The sequence below is a fragment of the Ahaetulla prasina genome, chromosome 7 (genome assembly GCF_028640845.1).
Source record: "Ahaetulla prasina isolate Xishuangbanna chromosome 7, ASM2864084v1, whole genome shotgun sequence".
NCBI classification, from domain to species: Eukaryota; Metazoa; Chordata; class Lepidosauria; order Squamata; family Colubridae; genus Ahaetulla; species Ahaetulla prasina.
Genome location: NC_080545.1, coordinates 83922177 through 83947683, shown reverse-complemented (window position 1 = coordinate 83947683; position 25507 = coordinate 83922177). Strand labels below are relative to the sequence as shown.

At 38.2% G+C, this 25507-nt stretch overlaps 1 protein-coding gene across 2 annotated transcripts in view; it reads right to left on the bottom strand.

Moving 5' to 3' along the window:
* ADIPOR2 (adiponectin receptor 2) overlaps positions 1-24336 on the bottom strand; it is a 43064-nt gene extending 18728 nt beyond the window's left edge. The window contains exons 1-2 of one of the 2 annotated variants that reach the window (XM_058190912.1): positions 24178-24336; positions 10039-10271 (exon numbers count right to left, since the gene is read on the bottom strand). In XM_058190912.1, coding sequence (XP_058046895.1) covers positions 10039-10200 — 162 coding nt within the window. In that variant the 5' untranslated portion in view covers positions 10201-10271; positions 24178-24336. Of the gene's footprint in view, positions 1-1617; positions 1803-10038; positions 10272-24177 lie in introns of those variants that run through there. The other variant, XM_058190913.1, reaches the window with a different exon arrangement.
* Between the last annotated feature and the right edge of the window lie 1171 nt (positions 24337-25507).

The following is a 25507-nucleotide window of genomic DNA, read 5'->3' as shown; positions in this document are numbered from 1 at the left end:
TTTCACTGTTTCCTATTTTTGAGGTATACGCTAACCAAAGTCATCAAGAGTTGGCTGGTCTCTAAACCAGATAGAGAGATATAGCTAGCTAGATGATAGATAGATAGATAGATAGATAGATAGATAGATAGATAGATAGATAGATAGATAGATAGATAGATAGATAGACAGACAGACAGACAGACAGACAGACAGACAGACAGACAGACAGACAGACTGACTGACTGACTGACTGACTGACTGACTGACTGACTGACTGATTCTTAAAGGATACAGAAGATGCTAGGGAAGGGAAATAAGCAAGACATCAGCTCTTGATTGGCTAAACAGAGATGGTCCTATGACCCTTCCCATGATGCATGTTCCCATTGCCCTTTCTTTAATAGCTCTTTGAAGAGTAAGGAAAAAGAGGGCCTCCCACTCCAAATGGTGAAGTAGCAGCAAATTACAATGGTAGTCCCTCTCTCTTTTTCATCAATAGACAGACCTCTGTTCTGCCTTCTCAGGTGATAAGAGAACGAACAGACAGCTCTTGTGCCTCCGAATGCAGAGGCTTCATTGAAACATTTCATCGCACCTTGAAAATAAAGTGCATCCACCTGGAACATACTGCTGAGGAACTGGAAAGAGACAAGCCTGATTCTAGAATCTATGGAAACAGAGGTCTTTGCAGAATGAATCAACCTATATAGCTACAGCTGCATATGAATAGCTAATTCATATCAGGCAAAATTATTTTTTCGCTTGCATCTAGCTATCACTATTTGTTAAGACAATATTTTTTTTTAATTTGCATTTATATCCCACCCTTCTCATAACATAACATAACAACAGAGTTGGAAGGGACCTTGGAGGCCTTCTAGTCCAACCCCCTGCCCAGGCAGGAAACCCTACACTATCTCAGTCATTTTCTTAAAAATTTCCAGTGTTGGAGTCTTCTCCGAAGACTCAGGGCGGCTTACACTATGTCAAGCAATAATCTTCATCCATTTGTATATTATATATACAAATATATACCTTGATGAACGTATCTTTTCTTTTATGTACACTGAGAGCATATGCACCAAGACAAATTCCTTGTGTGTCCAATCACACTTGGCCAATAAAATTCTATTCTATTCTATTCTATTCTATTCTATTCTAAATTCTATTCAAAGTCAACTTATTGCCCCCAACAATCTGGGTCCTCATTTTACCTACCTTATAAAGGATGGAAGGCTGAGTCAACCTTGGGCCTGGTGGGACTTGAACCTGCAGTAATTGCAAGCAGCTGCTGTTAATAACAGACAGTCTTTTTTTACACCCTTTAACAGTTTGCAAGCTGCACTGAGCTTTTCGATCAAGTACTATACCTAACATTTGTCTGCTAAAAAAAAAAAAAGTTGAAGAAGAATCCCACAACTGCAAATTCTTCATGACTTTTCATACCTGCCCTACAAACACCAGCTAAGAGAATTTCATCTTTTTCTTCCCTTTGGGTCTGACCTATGGTATTACCCATATTAAAACGCACCTATAGAGTACGGGAACATTCTCTTACTCATTTAAAACAGGTTTAAAAGGCTTTAAATTACTTTTTAAAAAATAATACAAGATTTAAAAGTTTTAATTTCTCACCTGCACCTGTGGAGGAGAACTATTTTGAGAAACAGAGAGAAAGATCTCAGCCATGCAGAAACTTAAACTTTATGGCGTTAGCTAAAATGTTGCTCCCTCTTTTCATCCACTATAATTAACTTGGCTTAACAGCCTTATTGCAAGGAGGTCGGTGATAGAATGGCTCAGCTTTCCCGGGTCCTCTTGGCCAACTACTGCCACTGCAATCCTATTCCACAGAAGCAGGGGAAGAGAAGCTTAACTGAAATCTTTCAAGAGAGTGACCACATCGTTTTTTTGCAGCAACCTGACTCTTAGAAGGAAGCTGCTTGTCTAACCAATCACAAGGATATTTTGTGTGACAGCTCCATAGGCGTGTTTTTGCTCCAAGGGCTCGGCAACCAGATTGCGAAAGGGGCACGTAACCCAAAGGAAGCATGCCATCTGGATGCAGTTAATTATTATTCTAAACCGACACACAACAGAGCAAGACTTTTTGTCTTCTGAATTAAGGCTGCAGTAATCTCTGCCTCAATCATGAATTGCCAGGATTCTTGATTTGGCAAACTTAAAATTTCAGCAAACATATTAGATGGTTTGGAACAAGATAAGCAAATTATCTTGTCAGTTAACATAGATTGAGTTTGCAGAAATGAAGTATGAGGAAAACAGCATTCTGTAATTTAATGATACTGATGATGGCCATCAAAATAAATATCCCCAAAGCACTAAACACTTCCTTCTGTAAGAATAAGCAATGTAGGATATTCCTAGTGCTGAAATATATCTTCAAACATCTATTACCTTTGGCTATATCTTCTAGGTGCAATTTAATTGCAAAGCAAACTAGCAATCTGGAGGAACACAGCTAGGCTATTCTCCATTCTATGGAATAGATGCTTCCCTAGTCCTGAAAACAGGACAGAACAAGACATCACAGCAGGAGAGAAGTGAAATGACACTGAAACAATTAACCAAGAACAAAAACAGTAATAAAGATATAATAGTCCAGAAAAACTTTGAAGAGGCTTGAGTTATCTGTGCAGATGCAGCAGAATACAGTAGAAGTCAAAGTCAGGAGTGAGAAATACGCATATAGTGGATAAATGATACACTTATCATTGTGCGGTGGTGCAGTGGTTAGAGTGCAGTACTGCAAGCTACTTCTGCTGACTGCTGGCTGCCTACTATTTGGCAGTTCAAATCTCATCAGGCTCAAGGTTGACTCGGCCTTCATCCTTCCAAGGTGGGTAAAATGAGGACCCAGATTGTTGGGGGCAAGAGGCTGACTCTGTAAACCGCTTAGAGAGGCTGTAAAGCACTGTAAAGCGGTATATAGGTCTAAGTGCTATTGCTATATGGAAACATTAAAGGGCGGCAAGGGATTCCAGAAGAACTACACTGTCATTATACATATTAGATGTGTATAACACTGGTCCTCTGGTGACATAAGTCAGCACTACGTATCCTGATATCCTCCATGTATACTGGGCCTACACTGGACCTCTCTTCCCATTATCTCAGTATCCTATCCTCTTGTGGATGGGGGCTGTAGCCCAATGCAAATGAAAGGCATCAGGTCAAGAAAGGTTATAAATCAAACTGAAGTCATAAGGTTCATTATCATGCAAAAAGAAGTGTTTGTCTACAGGGTGCTAAATAATTGGTAATCAAAGTACTGTATGCAAAATGTCTCCCAGATGTAATCTTACATTCTTTAAGTGTAACAGACTGCATTTTATCAAAATATTTTATATTACCTGCATTTGGTCTATCATGCCAACACAGCTAATCCCCTGAAATTTGTTTCTACAGTGTTTTTTTTAAAATGGGTAAAAGCACTAGATTCTGATTTTCCACTATCCCTTGCTATCTAAAAACAATCCGGAGTTGCTTTTGGTGAGATGGACACCTATGTGATTTAATAAATAAATAAATAATAGTTTTATATCATTTAGGCAGAACACATGAATTGGTCCTCCATCATAAAAAGAGTTACAGTATAATGACTTTTTTTCCTAGTCTCTGTGTCAGACAAATAGCCAACCTTTGCGTATCTGTTCGATAGCAACACAAGCAACGGTTGTGTAGTCAACTTATTTGGAGACTGGCCAGGCAGAACTAAGATCTGCAGCTGCCATAGTGGCCCTCAAAACATTTTCCCCCACCTCTTTAGACGAGGGATCTCCAACCTTGGTCCCTTTAAGACTTGTGGACTTCAACTCCCAGAGCAAAGCTGGCTGAGGAACTCTGGGAGTTGAAGTCCACAAGTCTTAAAGGGACCAAGGTTGGAGACCCCTGCTTTAGACCATATGCTAGTTCCCAAAGCATCTGTGCCTTAGTGTGACAAGCTCCCTGGCATAAGTTGGCTTTATGAAGCACAAGAGGGGAGGCGGGGGGAAAACCACATCTTCATCAGCTGTTGAAAAACTTCTGTTTTTCTTCCAGAAGTCTTGCTACACAATCTGCTTGCTACCCTGCTTTTTTTTTTCTTTTAAAGACAAGTGGATTTATTTTCCTTGCCTTTTTGATGTGTCATCAAATGAAAATTTGAACAATTTAATACACAGGGAACAGACTCTGCAAAGTAGCACCAAAGCAATCTCAAGCGCATAATCAAGGTGGTGTTTCATCATCATTTAATGACCCCATAATCCCTTGCGGGGCAGAGCCTGGGCAACTGAATGGAGCTAGCAGAGGGTTTAATGGCCGGATGCTCTTCCTGTCACCAATGCGGAGCTTTGTTCAGCAGATATATTCTTACTGTACCCAGAGAGAGAAATATCTGCCTCTACTTAGGATCGAACTCCCAGCCTCCTGATTGTGAGGTGAGAGCTCCACCACTAGGCCACGGCACCACTCTCAAAGTGGTATTAGTCAAGGTGGTGTTTGACCAAATTATATTATGTGCTAAGATTTCTCAATAAATAAATTTCAGATGTCTGACTGAACTCAGTAAACTTTGTATAAGAACAAAAATATATCTGCAGCAAATACCTCTGCTTGCTGAGCTGAGCTGTCTATATCTTAGCATAGAAATCTCCAATTTGGGGGGAGATACTGGCATATTTAAAATGGGGAATACATTATAGTTAATTGTACAAATCAGCTGCAACCGAGCATAATTGACTTTGTATATAATATATATATATATATATAATATATGTAATATATAAAGTTGACTTTGTATATAATATACAAATGGATGAAGACTATTGCTTAACACAGTGTAAGCCGCCCTGAGTCTTCGGAGAAGGGCGGGATATAAATTCAAATTAAAAAAAAAATACAGATATAAAACACTAGGGATATTCAAAATATGTCAATCTGGGAATCCAATGTTCTGAAAAATTCTGAAATTTCCTTCTAGACTTCCCAAAAAAGAATCAAGAAGGGAAGGATATCTAGTAGGGATCGTGAGACCTAGTACAAATCTACTTCTGCTATGAATATTATGTTGGGATCCCATATAAGACAAGAGGAAAAATAATGGGGGGGATACATAAATAGGTCCTGAGGCTCATCCTTGCTATAATGTGTACTGTACTAGTTTCCAAGAAAATTAAGACATTTATAAGGATTGTATGAAATGGTGTATTTTATTTGACAACAGAATACCCATCATTGAGAGAATAAATTCTCCTCTTCAGCGTTCCTCGACTGTAGACACTGTGAGAGGAAAGCTATGTTAGTTTATCATGATCAAAATTAAAAGGGATCGGGTAGCACCTTTTCTAACGAATTTTGTTAAAACAGATAAGCTTTTGTGAGATGCAGTTCCTCCTGGTTTCCTAACAATCCCCCCCAAAGCAGCTTTGGGGCACAAAGAAACAGAAAGAAAACCTTGCTATGTTTGAGGGGTTTGTCATGAATGTTTGCAACTCCTTGGAGAGGAAAAAATACAAACTTAGAAATTAAATCACAATATGATGGGAAAGAAATGATATGTAAAATTTAAAGGCACAGAGAAGTTTCAAAGTAACTATAAATATGTTCAGAATATTGAGAAGAAATGGAAAGAAGCTAAACACTGGTTGTCGAAATGTTAACATGAAATTTTATAGTTGCCTTTTCCTCACAAGAACTAAAAAACAGATTCTGTACTTTTAAGAAAAAAAATTAAATGTTTTATGCTTTTTAATATTTTAGCTTAATTTTTCTTCGTTAGTATTGTATGTCTTCTTTCTCATTTTTACTCTGATTTAACTAAAAAGCATTTTTTTTAAACTTTCAAAGCAGGGTGACAGATCCTTTCCAAAAGGTCGAACAGCTGAATTCAGAAGTCACCAAGGCCTGGGTTGTCTAACAAATGTTCCAGCTGGGCTTTTGCCATGAGGAAGAGTCAAGTGCCATGGTTGGTTATTCTTCACGCTGTACCGAAGGCCTCAGCGCAACGGATCCAAAATTTCACAGTTACGCTTCTAGGCCACACACTAAAAATGCACGGAACACCACAGATGCAGGCCTTTTAGACAAAACCCACCATCCATCAAGAGGAAAAAGCTAGGGGTGGCTGGAAAAAAATGAGAAGAAAACAGCCTTTTGTTCCTTTTTGCCACTAGAGGATTATAAGGGGGTGGGGTGAGGGGAAGGAGAGAGTCAAGTGCAGGTTTTCAGAGCTGTATATAAAAAGCCCATTCATCAGGTGATAAAAGTCACATGCATTTGATTGTGCCGGTTTAACAAAAACCACAGTAAGAGGCATTTGTTTAGGCGATATCAGTAACTGAAGAAACAGCAGGGGAAACAAAGACACTCCAAGCATTCAAGAGCAAAGGGCAGAGAGAGATAAAGGAAGTAAGGCAGAACAGACAGCTCCAGCACAGCAGCAATATTAATGGGGGGGGGGGGACGACTTGAATATTTATTCATTTATTTAAAAAAAACTGCCTATAGCCCCACCCAATCCATATGGTTCTGGGCAGCAAACAACGTAATTTCAAATGTGCCACAAAATATTATGCAAACTAAAAAAATAAAGAAAGCATAAATCTGCACACAAAGGAATCCAGGACCAAAACATACAGTTTTCCAAAAGCAATAGGCAGTAATTTAGATGCGTTGTTATTTATATATGGTAGATCTTTCACCTCCACTGGGATACAAAAACTAATATCATCCTCATTACATTATACACTAGTAATTTTCATGCTTGGCAACTTTAAAGGCCTGTCGACTTTGACTCACAGAATTTCCCAGCCAGCGTGTGGAATTCACAATCTCAAAGTTGCCAAGTCTGAAAACACTGTTATACAGAATTCTGCCCTTCCCACTTCCTGAATACTTATCACCTAGTAAGTCTTACTGAAAAAAAATTGAGTACATAGAGATTACTTCAAATGTCAAAAGTTGTTTATCCAGTTAAAAAGGAAAATCAACATGTAAGTTACACCTGATGCAATTTCATGTTTTGAGATGCCATTAGTAAATGGCATTTTCTTTCTTTTAGAAAAGCATTTGTTGGAGCATTTAAACATTAAAAGAATAAAACAGCTTTATTGTCATGCCTGAAAGAACAGATGCATCAAGATCACTAATAGATTCATTACCACAGGTTTTAGAAAATGGATCCAATGTCTTCTTTATGATCGTATATTTTCTATAAACACATTCAGTAGTAGTTTCTTATATTTTTATTCATACGCTCCTGTTTCTAATCAAACAAAGATTTTAATATAAAAGAGGGCAGAGAAATATCTACACTATATATTTTCCAAATAAACAGCCTATTTTTATAACAGGACTGATTGGGACTAAATTCCACTTATTAACCTTAGTAACATTGCACTACAGTTCTTGGGCAGTAACCATTTTGAGATGCATAATTCAACTAGCAGTAGACTTTAAGGCATAGAGTCTGTATGCAGATCTATGAACTTGAACTCTCTGAAGCCAGTCAGCCAGCAATATTTCCTTCTCTTCATGAGGACAAAAAGCAGCTCTTTGTTTTTCTAAATGACTTTTAAAATAGGTAATCTACCATATCTTGAACACAGAGAGGTTTGTGGCACTAAAGCAAAACCAGGGACTTGGTCCTATGATTTCTTTCAATGAGGTGGACAGAATTGGAAATTTCTTTCAACCATATCTTTGCTTTAACCTAATGCTTTGCTAGTCTCCATCCTTTCCTGACTTATGACGCCCCATCGGAAACCACATTGAAAACATACACTTGCTTTCTGAGTTGAAAAGGAGAAGCTCCAGAGCAGCAATATATGGAATCTGGACAAGAGGGCATAATCTAACTTGGATTGCATGACTCACAATAGTTTCTGAATCTGAGGCAACTTCTCTGTTCACTTCCTGTCTCCCTTCCATGTGCACCCACTAGCTCTGAAAATGGGTGTTCCTTTTTAAAAAAATCCTGACCCTATTTGATTTTCTTGTTTAGAAATCAAATACTATAATCTGCCCTTTCCACTTCGCAACCGTGCACAAATTCAGATGATAAGTACACACTAAACAAAGTGAATGGACTGTGCTGCTGACAGCAGGAAAATAAGTGTGAATTTTTAATTCAAGAGAATATCTTGCTTACTGCTTTTCCTGTAGGGCTTTGTATCTTTTTGGGTTTAAAGAACCTTTTCGAAGTTCTTTAAAGTTTGAAGTGTAAGAGCAATTTGCAGAAACCCTTGAGATGAGTCAGTATAACCTACTGAGGGCATTTAATGCTTGTTGCACAGCGGGATGAAAGCAAAGTCATGCTCTTAAAGTTATACCTATACATGACATGAGCTCAACCTCTCATACAGGTTATGTTCAGGTGCATGTTCTCTCCCTCTTCCAGAGACCTCTGCTCAAAATTGCTGCATTTCTTAGCCTCAATATCTTCTTCATCACATTGTCAGCAAGAATATTCATACAAGCTACAGCTAAAAGAAGGATGTGAATACTGAATAAACAGTGATCAGAAGACTAGCAATGTTGTGCGTCAAATAATGCCGTGTTTAGGACAGTTGTACAATCCCACCATATTTCACATACGTTTGTGCAACAGGGAGGAGAAGATGTTTAAAGAAAAAGTCTTTTAGGTAAAGGTAAAGGTTCCCCTCGCACATATGTGCTAGTCATTCCTGACTCTAGGGGGCAGTGCTCATCTCCGTTTCAAAGCCGAACAGCCAGCACTGTCTGAAGATGTCTCCATGGTCATGTGACCGGCATGACTAAACACCAAAGGCACACAGAACGCTGTTACCTTCCCACCAAAGGTGGTCCCTATTTTTCTATTTGCATTTTTACGTGCTTTCGAACTGCTAGGTTGGCAGAAGCTAGGACAAGTAACAGGAACTCACCCCGTTACGTGGCACTAGGTATTCGAATCGCTGAACTGCCTACTTTTCGATTGACAAGCTCAGGGTCTTAGCCACTTAGCCACCATGTCCCTATGAAAGAGTCTTTTAAACTTTCTTTTTAAAGAGTCTTTTTTTTAAAAAAGACTTTTTTTAAAGAGTCTTTTAAACTCTCCTTATTAAATAACAGGAAATAAGATTGCCTTTAGTTAGAAAACATTAGTATGAACACATTGAAATTCTAGCTTGGCAAATACATTTTTCTTTCTCCCATTTTCAATGAACTTCTAAGGAAGGACTTGAACATGGGTCTTCTCATTGCCTGTCAAAAATTTCGTTGTCTCTCAATTTAATAGAGATTAGCTCTTGGTTAAACAGATTTAGTCTCAAGCAAATGTATTTTAAAACCTGATCAGTATCAATACTCTAAATGTTTTGTTTCTCTGACTGTTCTTACAATGTTTTGGGGAGAGGGTATTCTTGGCAAAAATCCCAAATCTTCTCAAGGGCTCCAAAACATGGCAGATTATTTAACATTATGGTGTTAACTGTCAAAGAGAACCCTAGTTAAAAGATCTAAATGATAATATAAACACTCTGCCCAACAGCTGAAAGACCATCTTCTATGTCAATTAGGTGCAATACCTTGTATTAAGGACTACAAAATAAGTTCATTAGGATAGTAATTGATTGTTTAATTGTTTTGTTTCAATGCTACAGAAAGGTGCGTGCAGGTACAACTTAGGTATATAGGTGGAGATGCAATTCAGTAGTCTTGGAGCTAACATTTATCCTGAATTTTCAAACAGCCTATATAAAAGAGATTTATTTCCAGTGTGGGTAATACACCGATATGTCATTTCCCTAAGACTTCACTTCTTATTGTCTTATGTCTTCTTATGGGAAACATATTAACAAAAATATAACTGATTACATAGGATTGGCCTTCAAAACAGCTAGAAAACTTCAGCCAATTTGACTACTGCTTGCAGCTCCAGAATCAAGTCTATTAAAACAGGACCGTAATTATTCCTAAGGTACTCTAGAAAACCACCTTTCAGATTAATTTATACAATTGCAATCATTAATTCAAGTAAACTCATAATTCAAAGAAGTCTGTGTCCAAATTTCAGTACAACAATTATTCAGTTACCTTTTCAGATGATGCTGATGGTTCTACTAAGAGGGGTTCTTGCTCACTGGACTTGTCGCTGTGATCATATCCTTGCCCAGCAGAATTGGGCATGTGTCCCTTCCTGAGCCGTATAACTGGCTCCAGAGTGCTTGCATTCCCAAAATCTGTTGATTCGTTCATGGGATCAAGACTCTTCCTGAAAAGTTGTTCTTATTTTCTCCAGCAAAGAAGTGTTGACGAATTGGCTAGTTCTGAAAAACAAAGTTGATACCGATAAACATGTCACCCCAAAGTTATGTAAACCTATCTAGCATTACAGGTACTAAAAGCCATAGCCATCAAGAATATAAATTTGGATGGAAAGAAGTCTCTTTTCTGGAATCTTTATTGCATTAACAAAGCATCAACAAACATCCAGTGGACCACTAAACAAAAAAGTTTGAATCTGCTGTCTTTCTTTGCTGCCACTGGACAAAGTGATTAATACAGATAAAGTGAAGCAGATTTAATTACAAACAAAACATTTGTCATAAAGTAGGAACTGCTGTCAATCAGATAATAATGGATGTCTATGAAAGCAGGAATCCACTGAAACAAGCCAAACAGGGAGCCTCCAGCGGAGTGAATGGAATTAAAAATGAAACTAATGAAGTGAGTTGGGATGAAGCTGAAGTGAAAGAGGGCTAAAAGTCGCTAATTTTAGAGACCTGCATGGGAATGACTGCGATATGCTGGAGAATGTTACTGAAGAAAAGGAAACCATAAATGCTATAATAAGCATGTTGAAAGACGTTAAGAATAGACACAGTTAACATAGGAGAAGAAATGTTAACATAGGAATGTGTTTTCCTTGTGGAGCATCTGTGCAACTTGTGAAACATGTATGTAAAGTGAGTCTCTGTCCTCAATTATTGGAAGAATTTGGTTATTATATTCTTTCCCTATAAAATTGGGAAATGTAGCAAGAATAAATTTTTAAAAACCCTGTAGATGGGTTAATCTGTTAACTGTATCTCTAAAAGTACTTGGCAGTTTTTGTTTCTTTTTAATTTAAGCTTTTAACACATTTTTATAAAAAATGAATGATAGTGTAAGGGAAGTTGGGCCGGATTTTATAACCTTTTTTGCCATAGTTGTAAAATGAATCACTATAGTTGTTAAATGAATCATGTAATTGTTAAGCAAATCCAGCTTTCCTCATTGACTTTGATTGTTGGAAGCCAGACAGGAAGTTTGGAAATGGTGATCATGTCTCTGGAATGCTGCAATTGTCAGTACACATACAAACATGGCAGTTGCCAAGTGCCAAAATTTGGGGGGGGGGGGGGAATGCTGCAGTAGTTGTAACGGTGAGAACTAATTGTAAATGCCCTTGAATGGTCATGCCCTTCATTCCTGCATTGTATATAAAGGTGACAAACTTAATGAACACAAGTGTTCTGTAGAAATTGAACAGTTTTTCAGTTAAACTGCAATGATATATTATTGAGAAATTAGCCATTACAATGATGATCGTTTTTATAAGCTCACATTTCCTTTATTATCATAAAAAGGCACTTGTGACTTTTGCTATTTTTAATCAAATGTTTTAAAGACGAACTAAATGACCCAATTATTTATAACAATATTTTCAACTTTTAAATCTACTTTGGACCCCATGACTTAGCAAGAGATCTGGAGCACAATCATACATGCACAAGCTTTCTCGGAGTAAAGACCCTTTGCTAAACATCACTTAAAATTGTACTATTATTCAATAACTCTTGATTTGCATATGATATAGATAGGGTTCATTAAGTGGTAACACTGATTTTATCACAGAATTGCAAAAAGACAAAAAAAATTCCTTGGCCTACTGCATTTGAGGCAATTACCATGAGGCCCAGTCAATTGTACTTGAATTGGTACAGGAATATTTCAGGATTAGCCCTGCTGCATAGATCCAGAAATTTTTTACTTAAGATTCTCTGCAATAAAATAAATACTATACTAAGACAAGTGAGAATGAATATATGGATAGTTTTGATAAAAAAAGGAGAGAGAACATTTTATGCTTTCAAAAAATGGGTGGAAACCAGCCAAATTCAGCTCTAAGCGCAGCTGATATTTTTTGAAGGTTGTAACTACTTTTTCTTAACTTTCTTTCAATATCTGCAAGAACAGGGAATGTAATTCTGCAACAACTGATTAGACATTTGTCGCCTGCAGTTGAATGAGAGTAGCAACTATTAAATTTCTGTTTTTATAACTAAATAAATTAATAATGTAAATAAGATGACCATATTCTGATCTCTCCTCTAAACCGCGGACAAGAAGAAACAGGATAGAGCAGAGGTCTCCGACCTTGGCAGCTTTAAGCCTGCCAGACTTCAACTCCCAGAATTTCCCAGCCAGCAAAGCAAAGCTGAAGTCCGCCAGGCTTAAGGTTGCCAAGGTTGGAGACCCCTGGGATAGAGGATATTCATAAAACCTTAAAGCTAAAATCCAATCGTGCCTGAATTATGGTATATACTACAAATGCTGACTCATCTTATGAACTAGAAAGAACAACAATAACAATACAAATATAAGATTTTTGTAACCCAATTCAACACAAAGTTTCAAACGTGCTCAGCTGGATTGCTATTCCCTGACTAACCAAATCAATCAAAAAGTAAGACTACAGGAAGGGATGGAGCATTGAACCCTGCAGAACCATAAGAGGGCCTCAAAGACAATTTCTCTCCCCTTTGCCAACACCAACTGGAACTGGTCATGAAAAAAAGTCAAGAATACTGGTTTCAATGGCCAGCACAGCCCCTAATTCCCAACTCTCACAGCCGATCCAAAAGGATTCTGTGATCAAATAGTACTGAAGGATGGTGAAAGATAAAGAAGCATAAATAGGGATGTCCCCCTTCCACCGGATTTCCTATGAATCATCAACATGTGCCACCAAGGCTGTCTCAATACTGAATCCTAGCCTGAAACCCAACTGAAAGACCTAAGTAATTGCTTTGTATTGTACTAACAAAATGGACCCAGAAATCAGACAACTGCAGCATCCTATACTGTACACTCTAAAAACAGAAACAAACTCTTTAGAGAAATCCTGCTTGTCAGGAAACTGTTCACAATTCAAACACTAAGTCAAACATAAAGCTCCCTCCTGAAACCTCCTAATATCCTAAGCATATTGAGACAAATGCTTTCTATAGCTGGTTTATGGGCAGAACAACACACATTTTATCTGCCAGGGGTCACTTTCAATGTCACAAATCAATAAGAAAGTATATATTTTCTTTTGTTTTATCAAAAGGAAAGAAGAAAATTCAGTGTTTTGTTAAATCAGAACATCAGCAACAGCAAAGTCTCCGGCAGGAACAATCAATGTTGTTTCTTACTGCTTTTTTCATACTTGAAAGTTGGATTAAACACAGCAGCCTAGCTTTCTAACAGCAGATTGCTCAGGCAGACAATGAAATATTTCAGTGCAATACAAGCAATACAGACAGCAGTTATATTCCGTAGTTGTCTCCTGCACAGAAAATCCATGTATAACATGGATGACAAGTAAATAGTACATTAAATGGCCATATGGGCAAGTAATAGAAGGACAAGTGTTTTTGCTATCTTAAGGGATCAGATGGAGAATTCTATGTCAGGAAAAAGATAGATGGAGCACTGTATATGTAGCCAAATGCTTGACTTAAGTTGTATCTTTTTGCAGCAACAACATGAACAACTCAATTTTGAACAATGTTGTTCTTATACCTCATAGTTATGGTTTTATGAAACAAAACAGGAGTCAAACTGAGAAACTGTTAAATTCTAGGCCCGCCTTAGGCATCAACTGAGTGACTTTGGGCCAGTTTTTCAGCCCAATTCAACTCACAAGGTGGTGGTTGTGTGGAAAATAGGAAACAGTTGTATTACTTACGGCAATGGTCTTCTACTTTAGATCACTGCAATCTCTACTAAATCTTGTCAAGAACCAACCTTTTGTCTGGTAGAAGCTGAATACCACTTTAGAGGAAAAGTGAGACATACTTTTAATAATTTTATTAGTAGTATTGCTTCTCTTTATCTTGTTTTAGATAAAGAAAAATTTAGTTTTATCTAGTTTTAGATAGTGGAAGATTTCTATCTGACACTATTACTTATAACTCTGCATAAACTGGGTTCTCATTCAACATAAATTGTTAATTTTTAATCATATATAACCTCCTTGACCTTGAATATATGACTGAAAAGCAACTGGGGAATTTTGTTGATAGCTTTAATAAAGTAAAAGTGCCACCTCCACCCAATACCAATAATGCTTTTTAACCGTCAGCAATGTACAAGCCAAATTCCAATACTGATTGGAAGAAGTGACATTATTAGAAGTACACAAAATGTAATCCTCTAATTCCAGACATATTGTGCTTTTCAATCACCGAAATACATTATACTACACTTAAAAGTTTTTTTAAAAAATCATAAGTGCATAATGTTTAAAAAAATAAAAGGATTATATAATTTTAAATAAACGGAGCCTAGAAACTAATTTTTCTCCGTTTCTCAAATTTGATATTAGAAATTCCATAAGTGTGTACTTACTTCCCCTTTTAATAATAATTACAATGACCTATAATATGAGAAGCAAGCTTCCTAGCTAATATTAGTGCAATGTTAAAAAACAAAACAATTTTATCTCAGATTTTTAACAGACATAGATAACCAATTCAATAATTACTCTATTGTGTATGGTCACTATTAATCAGCTACATGTCATGTGGATTCAGATGGAATATAATTAACACTATTTACAGAGGCTTAGAGATATTGAATAAAATGCAGTATAAAATGTTAAGACAATACAAGAAGAGTTCTCCATTCCTCTGAAAACAACAAAATACCTTACCCCACCAGACTTGAAATCCTAGGCTTAGAAAGCTTGGAACTCCGTCGCCTCCAACAAGACCTAAGTTTAACTCACAGAATCATCTATTGTAATGTCCTTCCTGTTAAAGACTACTTCAGCTTTAATTGCAATAATACTAGAGCAACTAATAGATTTAAACTAAATGTCAACCGCTTTAATCTAGATTGCAGAAAATATGACTTCTGTAACAGAATCATCAGTGCTTGGAATACTTTACCTGACTCTGTGGTCTCTTCTCATAATCCTAAAAGCTTTAACCAAAAACTTTCTACTATTGACCTCACCCCATTCCTAAGAGGACCATAAGGGGCGTGCATAAGCACACAAACGTGCCTACACAAACGTCCTATTGTTTTTCTTTTCTTCTTCCTATATATATATATATGCTTATACCTCCTAATATTTACTCATATATGTGTTTATATGCTATATAATCTTTTTGTATGATACCTACATATATTGTTGAGACAAAATAAATAAATAAATAAAATAAATAAATAAGGATTTTAAATTTAAAAATTCAATTAAAATATAATTTGAATATAATTGTAATCAATTAGAACGTAATACATATTCTGATTATTCATCAAATATATACCAAAACATTCATACATATTTTTTATTGATGGCCAATCTATCTTTACCTGCAGAATATTTTATCACAGTTATGAAAAAAATAAACATCACCATAAAAAGATGACTAAATAAAAATACATCACCTGCCTGTTTTCCTACATACTTCACAAGGCAATAATCCCATTTTAAGTTAAATTGTTATGGAAGGAAATGTCAGTCTTCGCTTCAGATAAATACAGTAATTTGCATATTGGCATAACTAAATGCCCATAGCATCAAAACAGGACTCTCTAAATCAATCTTCCTAATCCCTATCCCATAATTCTGTGTTTTCGTTACAGTACATCTGTGTAATTACTGAATTAAAGTACTGTTATTGGCTTCATAGTAGTATTATTGCTAATATATGGTCTGAGCCAGTCATAAGTGCCACTTATTTTAAACTGTAAATTTAACTAAGCATGCAGAAGACAACTTCCTGTAATTATGCAGATGTTTTTGTGGCCATATTGTTTGGTTCCCTCTGCCTTAAGGACTCAAATACAATCTACTCAACAGGACTGATTTCAGTGAGATCCACTGAATTTATAGTACCTGACAATTTTTATTAAGTAAAAGCAATCCAGAAAAGAAACTCTACATGAAATGCATCAGGGCTGGTGTTTTCAACTGTTACATCTACTGAAATGAGCTCCTAGCCATTTGAATACAAAGCACCATTGAAACCTCTAGATGCTTTTGTGGGAGAACTCTGAGATAGATGACTTTAAAGATGGTATAAAAATAAAGGTCATGGTTTCCCCTGTCCAATCATTTCTGACTCTAGTGCTTATCTCCATTTCTTAGCTGAGGAAAGACATGCGCGATCCAAAGATATTTCCGTAACATGACTTTGTGCCGAGGCACACAGAAGGCTGTTCTGTTCCCACCAAAGTGATACCTATTTATCTACTCACATTCCCCATGCTTTCGAACTGCTAGGTGGGCAGTAGCTGGGGCAAGTAACGGGAGGTCACCCTGTCATGCAGCACTCGAATCTGGAACCTGGGCTGTCGCCTTTTCAGCTGACAAGAAGCTCAGCATCTTTAACCACTGAGCCATTGTGCTCCTATTTTAAAATAGGAGTATGAAATCTAGAGTATGATATGTTCAGACTCTATTTTAAAATAGAGGAAAAAATAAGGCTAGGACTACAGGCATCCTTTCATCCCTTCCCATTTCATTGCTAAACTATATACAACAAGCTACCGTATTTTTCGGAGTATAAGACAGACTCCCCCCCCAACAAAAGAGGGTGGAAATGTTGGTGCGTCTTATATACCGAATACAGCCATTTTTGACCTCCCAAAGCTCTGCCCCACTCATCCCATAAAATTTTTTATTTTTATTTACATTTATATCCCGCCCTTCTCCGAAGACTCAGGGCGGCTTACAGTGTGTAAGGCAATAGTCTCATTCTATTTGTATATTTACAAAGTCAACTTATTGCCCCCCCAACAATCTGGGTCCTCATTTTACCTACCTTATAAAGGATGGAAGGCTGAGTCAACCTCGGGCCGGGCTTGAACCTGCAGTAATTGCAGGCTGCTGTGTTCTAATAACAGGCTTCTAACAGCCTGAGCTATCCCGGCCCATTTTTGCAAAAATGGGGGCATTTTTGCCCTCCCCCAGCCCCCAGGAGCAGTCTGCAGGCCTCCCAAATCCTCTGCGTACCCCATTTTTCACAAAAGGGGCAAAAAAACAGGCCCATATTTTTTCAAAAAATGGGGCACAGAGTGGGTTTGGGAAGCCTGCAGAATGCTCCTAGGGGCCGGAGAGGGCAAACCCCCCCTTTTTTTCCTCACTTACCTCTTTGAAATCTTGGTGCATCTTATAGTCCGAAAAATATGGTAGGTATTTAAAATTACTGGTAATTTTTTTTGAGGAGTACAGATTTGCATACAGGTCTCTCCGCCTGGCAGAACAACCATTATAACATGCTGGCTCAGTTTGTATAACACTGTACATTGGGTATTACTGGATTATTACCAGTGGTGGGATTCAGCCAGTTTGCACCACTTCGGGAAAACCGGTTGTTAACTTTCTGAGCAGTTTGGTGAATTGGTTTTTGAAAGAAATCATTAGGGCAGAGAACCGGTTGTTAAATTATTTGAATCCCATCACTGATTATTACACAAAAAAAGACAAATGTACATGTGCCAGGATAATGTTGCAGAATCCAGTCTGGGTCAATCACGAGTCCAAAAGCTTGGAAGACTCAACCTCTGGTCCCAGTGACCGACCCCGATTGGATTCTGAATTATTACATTTTCTTGGTTTACACAATACACCCAGACAGACATAAATTAACAAACAGGCTGGAATTGCATAAAATATTATGCCATAAAAAGTAAGACAAGGTTGAAATTATTCAAATTTAGTACTTGGTGCAAATTCACAGAACAAGAGAGTTTTAATGGATCTCATTAAATATATGACCCAGCCAGGGTCTTAATTGCAATGAATACCCTGCATCAAGAACACCCTATATTATTAAGCTAAATCAGAAAAGGCACACATTTGCCTGGTCTGTGTGTATCTATACATGTATTTCGAGAAAACACTGTACAATATATTGCTTCTCGCCAGTTGTCTCAATTTTACAGGGCAGTGGGCATGTGGAAACTTGATAAAAGTGTTGCTATGCCTTGCAATGGATGGATGGTAAACTAATGAGGCCAAATGACAAGTAAATTGCCAAATAAAATTATATAAATAAGACATGGCATCCTCACTCCAAAATTCAAACCTATTTCTTCAACATATATCACAGTCCTGCTCCAAAATCAATTCTACAGTACTTCACAGATAAATAACGGATTTACACTGAAGTACAAATGCCCCCTTAAAAATGAAGACATGCACACTATTGAGCAAATGTTCATTAAACAACCATTCTGCAATCTAATTTGTAAAGTTTATGCAATCAAAAAGTCAACAAACTTTTTTGTGAACTTTGCCCCAGTAAGGCTTCAATATTGCTGCTAACAAAATGTTTTTAACATTGCTCACTAGTGCTAAGTAAGATCAGTAAGCAAAGGTTGTATTTTATGCAGCACTTTGTGAATAAAAGGTTATTTCATTTAATAAGTTAATAAGATATATAGTACACATTTCAACTGTATGATTGGATAATTGTATCAGTGGTAGATAAAATAGGCTTTGTCCCCAAATTATACAACCACAGAGATTGAACTAGTTTAGGATTTGGTATTTTGCTATTTAAATATCAAGAGATGCCATTATATTAAACAGCTCATCCTATTTGAGTTTCTTCTACTTATCTGGCCACTATCAACATATAACATATGAGCAATCGCGGTCAAGAGCAATCAGTAGTGTAGAGAGAGAAGTATTGTGATTCTAAATTAAATATCCAATACATGTGCACTAAAATTACTAGTAAATCTAGTGACCTGGTCAGAAAATTGTCTTTTAAAACCAGGCCTAGTAGCCAAGAATTATGGTTAGTTTATTTCAGATACTTGTACTGAACAAACCAAAAAGTAATCAGTAAAGCTGAAGTCTTTCCTATGTACTAGAAATAAAGTGGAGAAAAACTAGATTTTGCATTTGTCAAAAAGATGGGATAGAAGAGTTTTCCAAGATGACACAATAGTGATTGGTCTCATTTGAGACAATGACGAATCCGCATATAGACGAGAGGTCGAACGACTAGCCTTGTGGTGCAACCGAAACAATCTGAAACTGAACACACTCAAAACCGTAGAAATGGTGGTAGACTTTAGGAGAAACCCTTCCATATTTCCACCTCTCACAATAGTAGACAACACAGTATCAACAGTAGAAACCTTTAAATTTCTAGGTTCTATCATATCGCAAGATCTAAAATGGACAGCTAACATCAATAACATCATCAACAAAGGACAACAAAGAATGTTCTTTCTGCGCCAACTCAGTAAGCTCAAACTGCCCGAGGAGCTGCTGACTCAGTTCTACAGAGGAATTATTGAGTCTGTCATTTGCACCTCTATAACTGTCTGGTTCGGTTCTGCAACCCAACAAGAAATACACAGACTTCAGAGGATAATCAGAACTGCAGAAAAAATAATTGCTACCAACCTGCCTTCCATTGAGGACCTGTATACTGCACGAATCAAGAAGAGGGCCGTGAAAATATTTAAGATGCCTCACATCTTGGTCTTATACTGTTTCAACTCCTTCCCTCAAAACGACGCTAGAGAGCACTGCACACCAGAACATCTAGACACAAGAACAGTTTTTCCCCCGAAGGCCATCACTCTGCAAAACAAATAATTCCCTCCACACTGTCAGAGAATTTACTCAATCTGCACTGCTATTAATCTTCTCATCATTCCCATCACCAATCTCTTTCCACTTATGACTGTATGACTGTAACTTTGTTGCTGGTAATCCTTATGACTTATATTGATATATTGACCATCATTTGTGTTGAAAATGTTGTACCGTGATGAAGGTATCTTTTCTTTTATGTACACTGAGAGCATATGCACCAAGACAAACTACTTGTGTGTCCAATCACACTTGGCCAATAAAAAATTCTATTCTATTCTCTTCAATGAAATATGAAAGTGTACTAGTATACACCTTAATATGCAATGTAATGACTTAGACTTAGAATAACTTTATTGTCACTTTAAATGAATGCTAATTGGTATACATTAAAATGAAATTTCATTGCACACATGTATACATATTATACAATATGTAAAGTATATCTCTTTTTACCTAGAACAGGGGTAGTCAACCTTTTTATACCTACCGCCCACTTTTGTATCGCTGTTAGTAGTAAAATTTTCTAGCCGCCCACCGGTTCCATAGTAATGCGCCGTGTATCGTCTGCGCATGCCTCTCGCGCATCGTGGATTGGGTTTGTGGGGGGGCTACCAGCTCTGCTTGTCTGTTATAGCTAGGTGGTGTGGGGGGAGATATGCGAGCTATTCTGGGACGAGGCTCTTTTGTTTGTAGTCTATAGCGCCATTTAGTTTCACTTACGTAACGTGAACTAAACTTATGTGCGGGTGATACAAATAGTATATTTTCAGAAATTTAAATTGTCACGAGGAATTTTATGAAAACCTAATGAAAATGTTTTTAAATAATGCTATGAAAATTTTTTAAAAAGTCAATTAAATTAAAAAAAAGGAAAGTGCTTCAGTATCGGACAAAACCCCTACCGCCCACCATGAAAGCTGGAACGCCCACTAGTGGGTGGTAGGGACCAGGTTGACTACCACTGACCTAGAAGCTGCCTAGAGCATATCTTGAACTGATACTCATGGTTTATAAACTGGTCTGAAGTATTTTAGCTCAAACATGGCAGATGGAAATTGTTATAAATGCTTCTTTGTACAAACACAATTCCAAGGAGAAAAAGGGAATCAGGCTAGAATCCTCTCTTTAGACATTTCATTTTTTATCTGGGTGGTTATTTGATTTTCTTTAAGCATAGGAATATTCATTTATGTCCGTTCTTAAATACAACAATACACAGTGCAATGATATATATCACCTTAGTTAGAAGTATGCCTTTCGAAACAAAATAATCATTTGGCTTAATGACATAGGTAAGTACATGGCAAAATAGTATACTACCAGCAGCAAGAAATTCTTTCTCAGCTCCTTGAAGAAAAGACAGGATATAATTTAATGAAATATAGCATAAAATCTAGTTACTGCTTATGATTAAAAACTTCTAACATAGCACCTCAAAGCTAACACTGAATTGTTTTCCAGATCTACTACTTTAAAAGCCATGGGCAGAGCTGAGTAACTCCAAATTACACCCAAGCACTGTTGTTTACAAGCTAGCATATTGAATATTTCTATTTTTTTATATTGGAAATGTGGGTGTGTATTTAAAAATACCTATTAAGAGCTAGTTTAGGGTAGTGGCACCTGGCTAGCAACTAGGAGACCATGAATTCTAGTTCCACCTTAGGCATGAAGCTAGCCAGGTGACCTTGAGATCAGTCACTATCTTTCAGGCGTAGAAAGAAGAAAGAAATGGTCAACCATTTCTGAAACCATTGCCAAGAAAACGGCAGTAGACTGGTCCAGGCAGTCACCAGCAATCAAAGTCACACACACTCCTATTATGTGCCTCTCTTCCTGTTTTGCCCTTTACCACTTTCCTTTTTGTTTCCCCAATGATAGAAAAACAGAAGCTGGTGAAGTGAAAACATCTAAATCACTACCTCCAAGATTTCCATCAGTTTCAGTCAAATTTAACGTGCATAGGATTATGCTGTAAAGGAAGAGTTATGGAACCGATAGATTTCCCAGTCCTGACCTACTTCCAGTGAAACTGATGGAACATTCAAAGGTGCTTTGATGTCTACCATATTCGTCGATGCTGTTTGATAACAATTACCATCTTCCTTCTTATCAGTTCTTAGTGGTTTTGATGGAAATTAAACCTCACATAGTTCAGTGGGGCTTACTGCTCCAATCATGCAAAATTAATTGTACTGAAGGATCAGTCAGGTTGAGAATCATCATGTATGTTATGCCTCTAAAAAAAGTAGCATTTTAAATTTGGGGATAAATATATACAATTATGTACCATCAAGTCATTTTCAACTCCTATCAAACCCATAGATTTTTCTCCATGATAAAGATACATAGCTAATATTTATAAGGTTTCCACATATTGATAAGTTTTTCAGTCCCAGGCAAATGATTAAACAAGTGCTGATATCAAACCTGGTTCATAATTCAATTCCCTATTAAGCCAAGTAAAAACATTTAATTTTAATATTTACCGATACTTGCACAAAATATTTCAGCTGATTATTCAAATCATCCATATACCTCCCTGTCTTTTGCCACTAAAGTTACCTGAAATGTATCAAAGTATCTTGACTGCCCTTGTACTGCAAATCCACAAACACTTTAATCCCCAAATGCTTACAAGTTTCAAATTACCCTAAATGGGTTTCATGCAATGCTGCTCCTGTAAAGGTATTGAAGCCTGCCATCTTCCCAGGCAGGATTTCACTCAAGACTGTAAAGTTCTTTACAAATATAACTAGTTGCTGTTCCTTTAAAGGCTATCACAGTACCAAAAACAGAGTGAATCATAAAATCTCTTATAGCATTACCTGCAGTAATACGTATTACATCTTACAGTAATACATATTACAATAATATAATTATACTGAGACCATATGTACCAAGACAAATTCCTTGTGTGCCCAAACATACTTGGCCGATAAAATTCTATTCTATTCTAAATACATATTTACCATCGGGCAGAAGACACAGAAGTATAGCCAGCCGGACAAACAGGTTTAAAAACAGCTTTTATCCGTGGGCTGTCAGACTCCGAAATACAACTACAATCACTCGTTGCATACATGGAAACTAATTACTTGCATAAGGACCATTTTCTATATTATTCATGTTGTTTTGTATTTTGTTATGGTTTGCACCAGTAGAGGCTAAATCAATTTCGTTGTATATATGTACATGACAATAAAGGTGGTAGCTGTTATTATTGTTATTGTTGTTGTTATTACTTTTTCAGGAGGCAACTGGACTTTCTTGCTGAAGAAGCTGAAGAAGCTTCTTGGATGAGAAGCGCAACGTCTTCAAAAAAAAACCCAAGAAAGTCCAGTTGCCTCCTGAAAAAGCACCTTTGGGACAACCATGACCTGGATGACAGGTCATGGTTTGCAAAGCTGGCTGGGGAATTCTGGGAGTTGAAGTCCACCAGGCTTAAAGTTGCCAAGGTTGGAGACCCCTGCTGTAAACCTACCAAAAGACTATTCTGGCCTTTATTACCCTAATAAAGAAATATAAGGGGGGGGGACATAAGTAAGCTGTTGGTTCTCCGGTTTTTATCATTACAACTTCCAAAGGACCGACCCGAGTAGGTAGGTACACAAATCTGCCACCCCATAAACCAACCTGACAGCCTCTTTGGGGAAGGCCTGCAAGTTATCCTCAACCGCACTGGAGGGTAAACCCGCACTAAATAAACACAGCTACTAAATAATAATAATGAGGAGGAGGAGGAGGATGGAAGGGACCTTGGAGGTCTTCTAGTCCAACCCCCTGCCCAGGCAAGAAACCCTACACCATTTCATTCAGCTGGTTATCCGACATTTGAAAGGGGAAACCTCCCGTTTCGGTTCGCGTTTTTTTTTTTAAACTGGCCGTTTCTCAAATCATCCCCGCTGATGTTGGAAAAAGACCTCAGGGCGAAGAGCAGGTGGCCGAACATTCGGCTAGAAGACTCCGAGGGCATCAAGGAAGGAAACAGCTTCCAGCGGGTTTAAAAACATGGGACGGTATAGAAAAAAAAAATTTTTTTAAAGAAAGATCATCCTATTAAAAGCTAACGTTAAAAATTAAACTGTCTCTCGAGGTGCCCGAAAAGAGAAGGAAAATCCTTGTCGCCGCAGCTGCCGAGACGGGCACTGACGGGAGAAGCTCCTCGCCAAGGTCAGCAGCCGCCCAGGAGAAGAGGCGCCGGCGGAAGACAGCGCGGGCAGCCCACCGACGCCAATCCTCGGGCCGACGGCTGCGCCTCACGAAGGGACGGAAGGGACCCATGGTGACCCAGGCCTAACGACCGGAGCCCATCCACCCGCCCTCGAGGACCCAAACCTCTCGCGCTGCCGCCTTACCAGACGCCTTCTCGCTCCGGGTGTCCCGAATGCTGAGAGGGGGGTCGGAGGGAGGCAGGGAGGGAGGCCCCACGGTGCCGCCGGCGCCTCCGGGAATCCCGCCCCCTCCGCCGTGGTGGCCGCCTCCACTCCGCCTCTCAGGTTTTCCGTTTGCCCTTTGCCCTGCGGAATCATCATCGCAAGACGCGCCGCCAGCCAATCAGAAGCCGCCAAGGTCGCCCTTCTCGGGTACGTTAGTCGATGTGGAGGGGAAAAAAGGGCGGGTTTCGCTCGGCCCCAATGCACTCTGGGCAATGTAGTTGAATGAGAGGCACGTGATTACGGAAACGGAGCCGGAGCAAAAAGCGCTCTAAGGCAGGGGTCTCCAAGCTTGGCCGCTTTAAGCCTGGCGGACTCCAATTCCCAGAATTCCCCAGCCAGCTTTGCTGGCTGGGGAATTCTGGGTGTTGAAGTCCGCCAGGCTTAAAGCGGCCAAGGTTGGAAACCCCTGCTCTGAGGAAATCGCTATGGGATTTGGTTGGGGGAGGGGGGCGGAGAAAGAGGGAGGAAGTGGCTGGTGAGGGTTTAAGTTCAGTTTCACTTAGTGAAGTTTGGAGCGTTTTAAAATAGAAGGGAAGAAATGGCAGATATTCGGGTTGGGTTACCGGCATCGGTGTCCTAGTCAAGTGCTTAGCACTTGCTCCCTCCGGAGTAAATAAACCTAAGGTACCAATAGAAGAGAATATATGTAGCTTAAGGTTAACCTGTGGAGTCCTTTGTGCTCTCCAAGCTTGCTTATTTGCTTGCTTACGTTTATTTTTATTTATTTTTTATTTGTTTATTTTTGTCAATCATATATAAGATAACAGATAAAAGTATAAACATAATTTGGATACATGAAAAGAGTAAGTAAACAGGAATATTAGGACAGGGACGGTAGGCACGCAGATGCACTTATGCACGCCCCTTACAGACTTCTTAGGAATGGGGTGAGGTCAACAGAAGACAGTTTAAGCTTAAAGTTTTGGGGGTTTGGGGAAAAAAAACCACAGAGTCAGGTACGGCATTCCAGGCATTGACCACTCTGCTGCTGAAGTCATATATTTTATTTTTATTTATTTTATTTTGTCACAACATTATATACAAGCACATACAGTGAAAGGAAACAATAGGACAGGAACGGTAGGCACTTTTGTGCACTTACGCACACAATCAGTTTGGAGTGGTTCACTTTAAGTTTGTATCTATTCTTTGCTCGTGTATTGTTGTTACCCGATTAGATAACGTAATAAGTACTAATCGGTAATGAAAAATCTGCCAGCAAACAAGCAAGCTCTCGGAGTACCAAAGA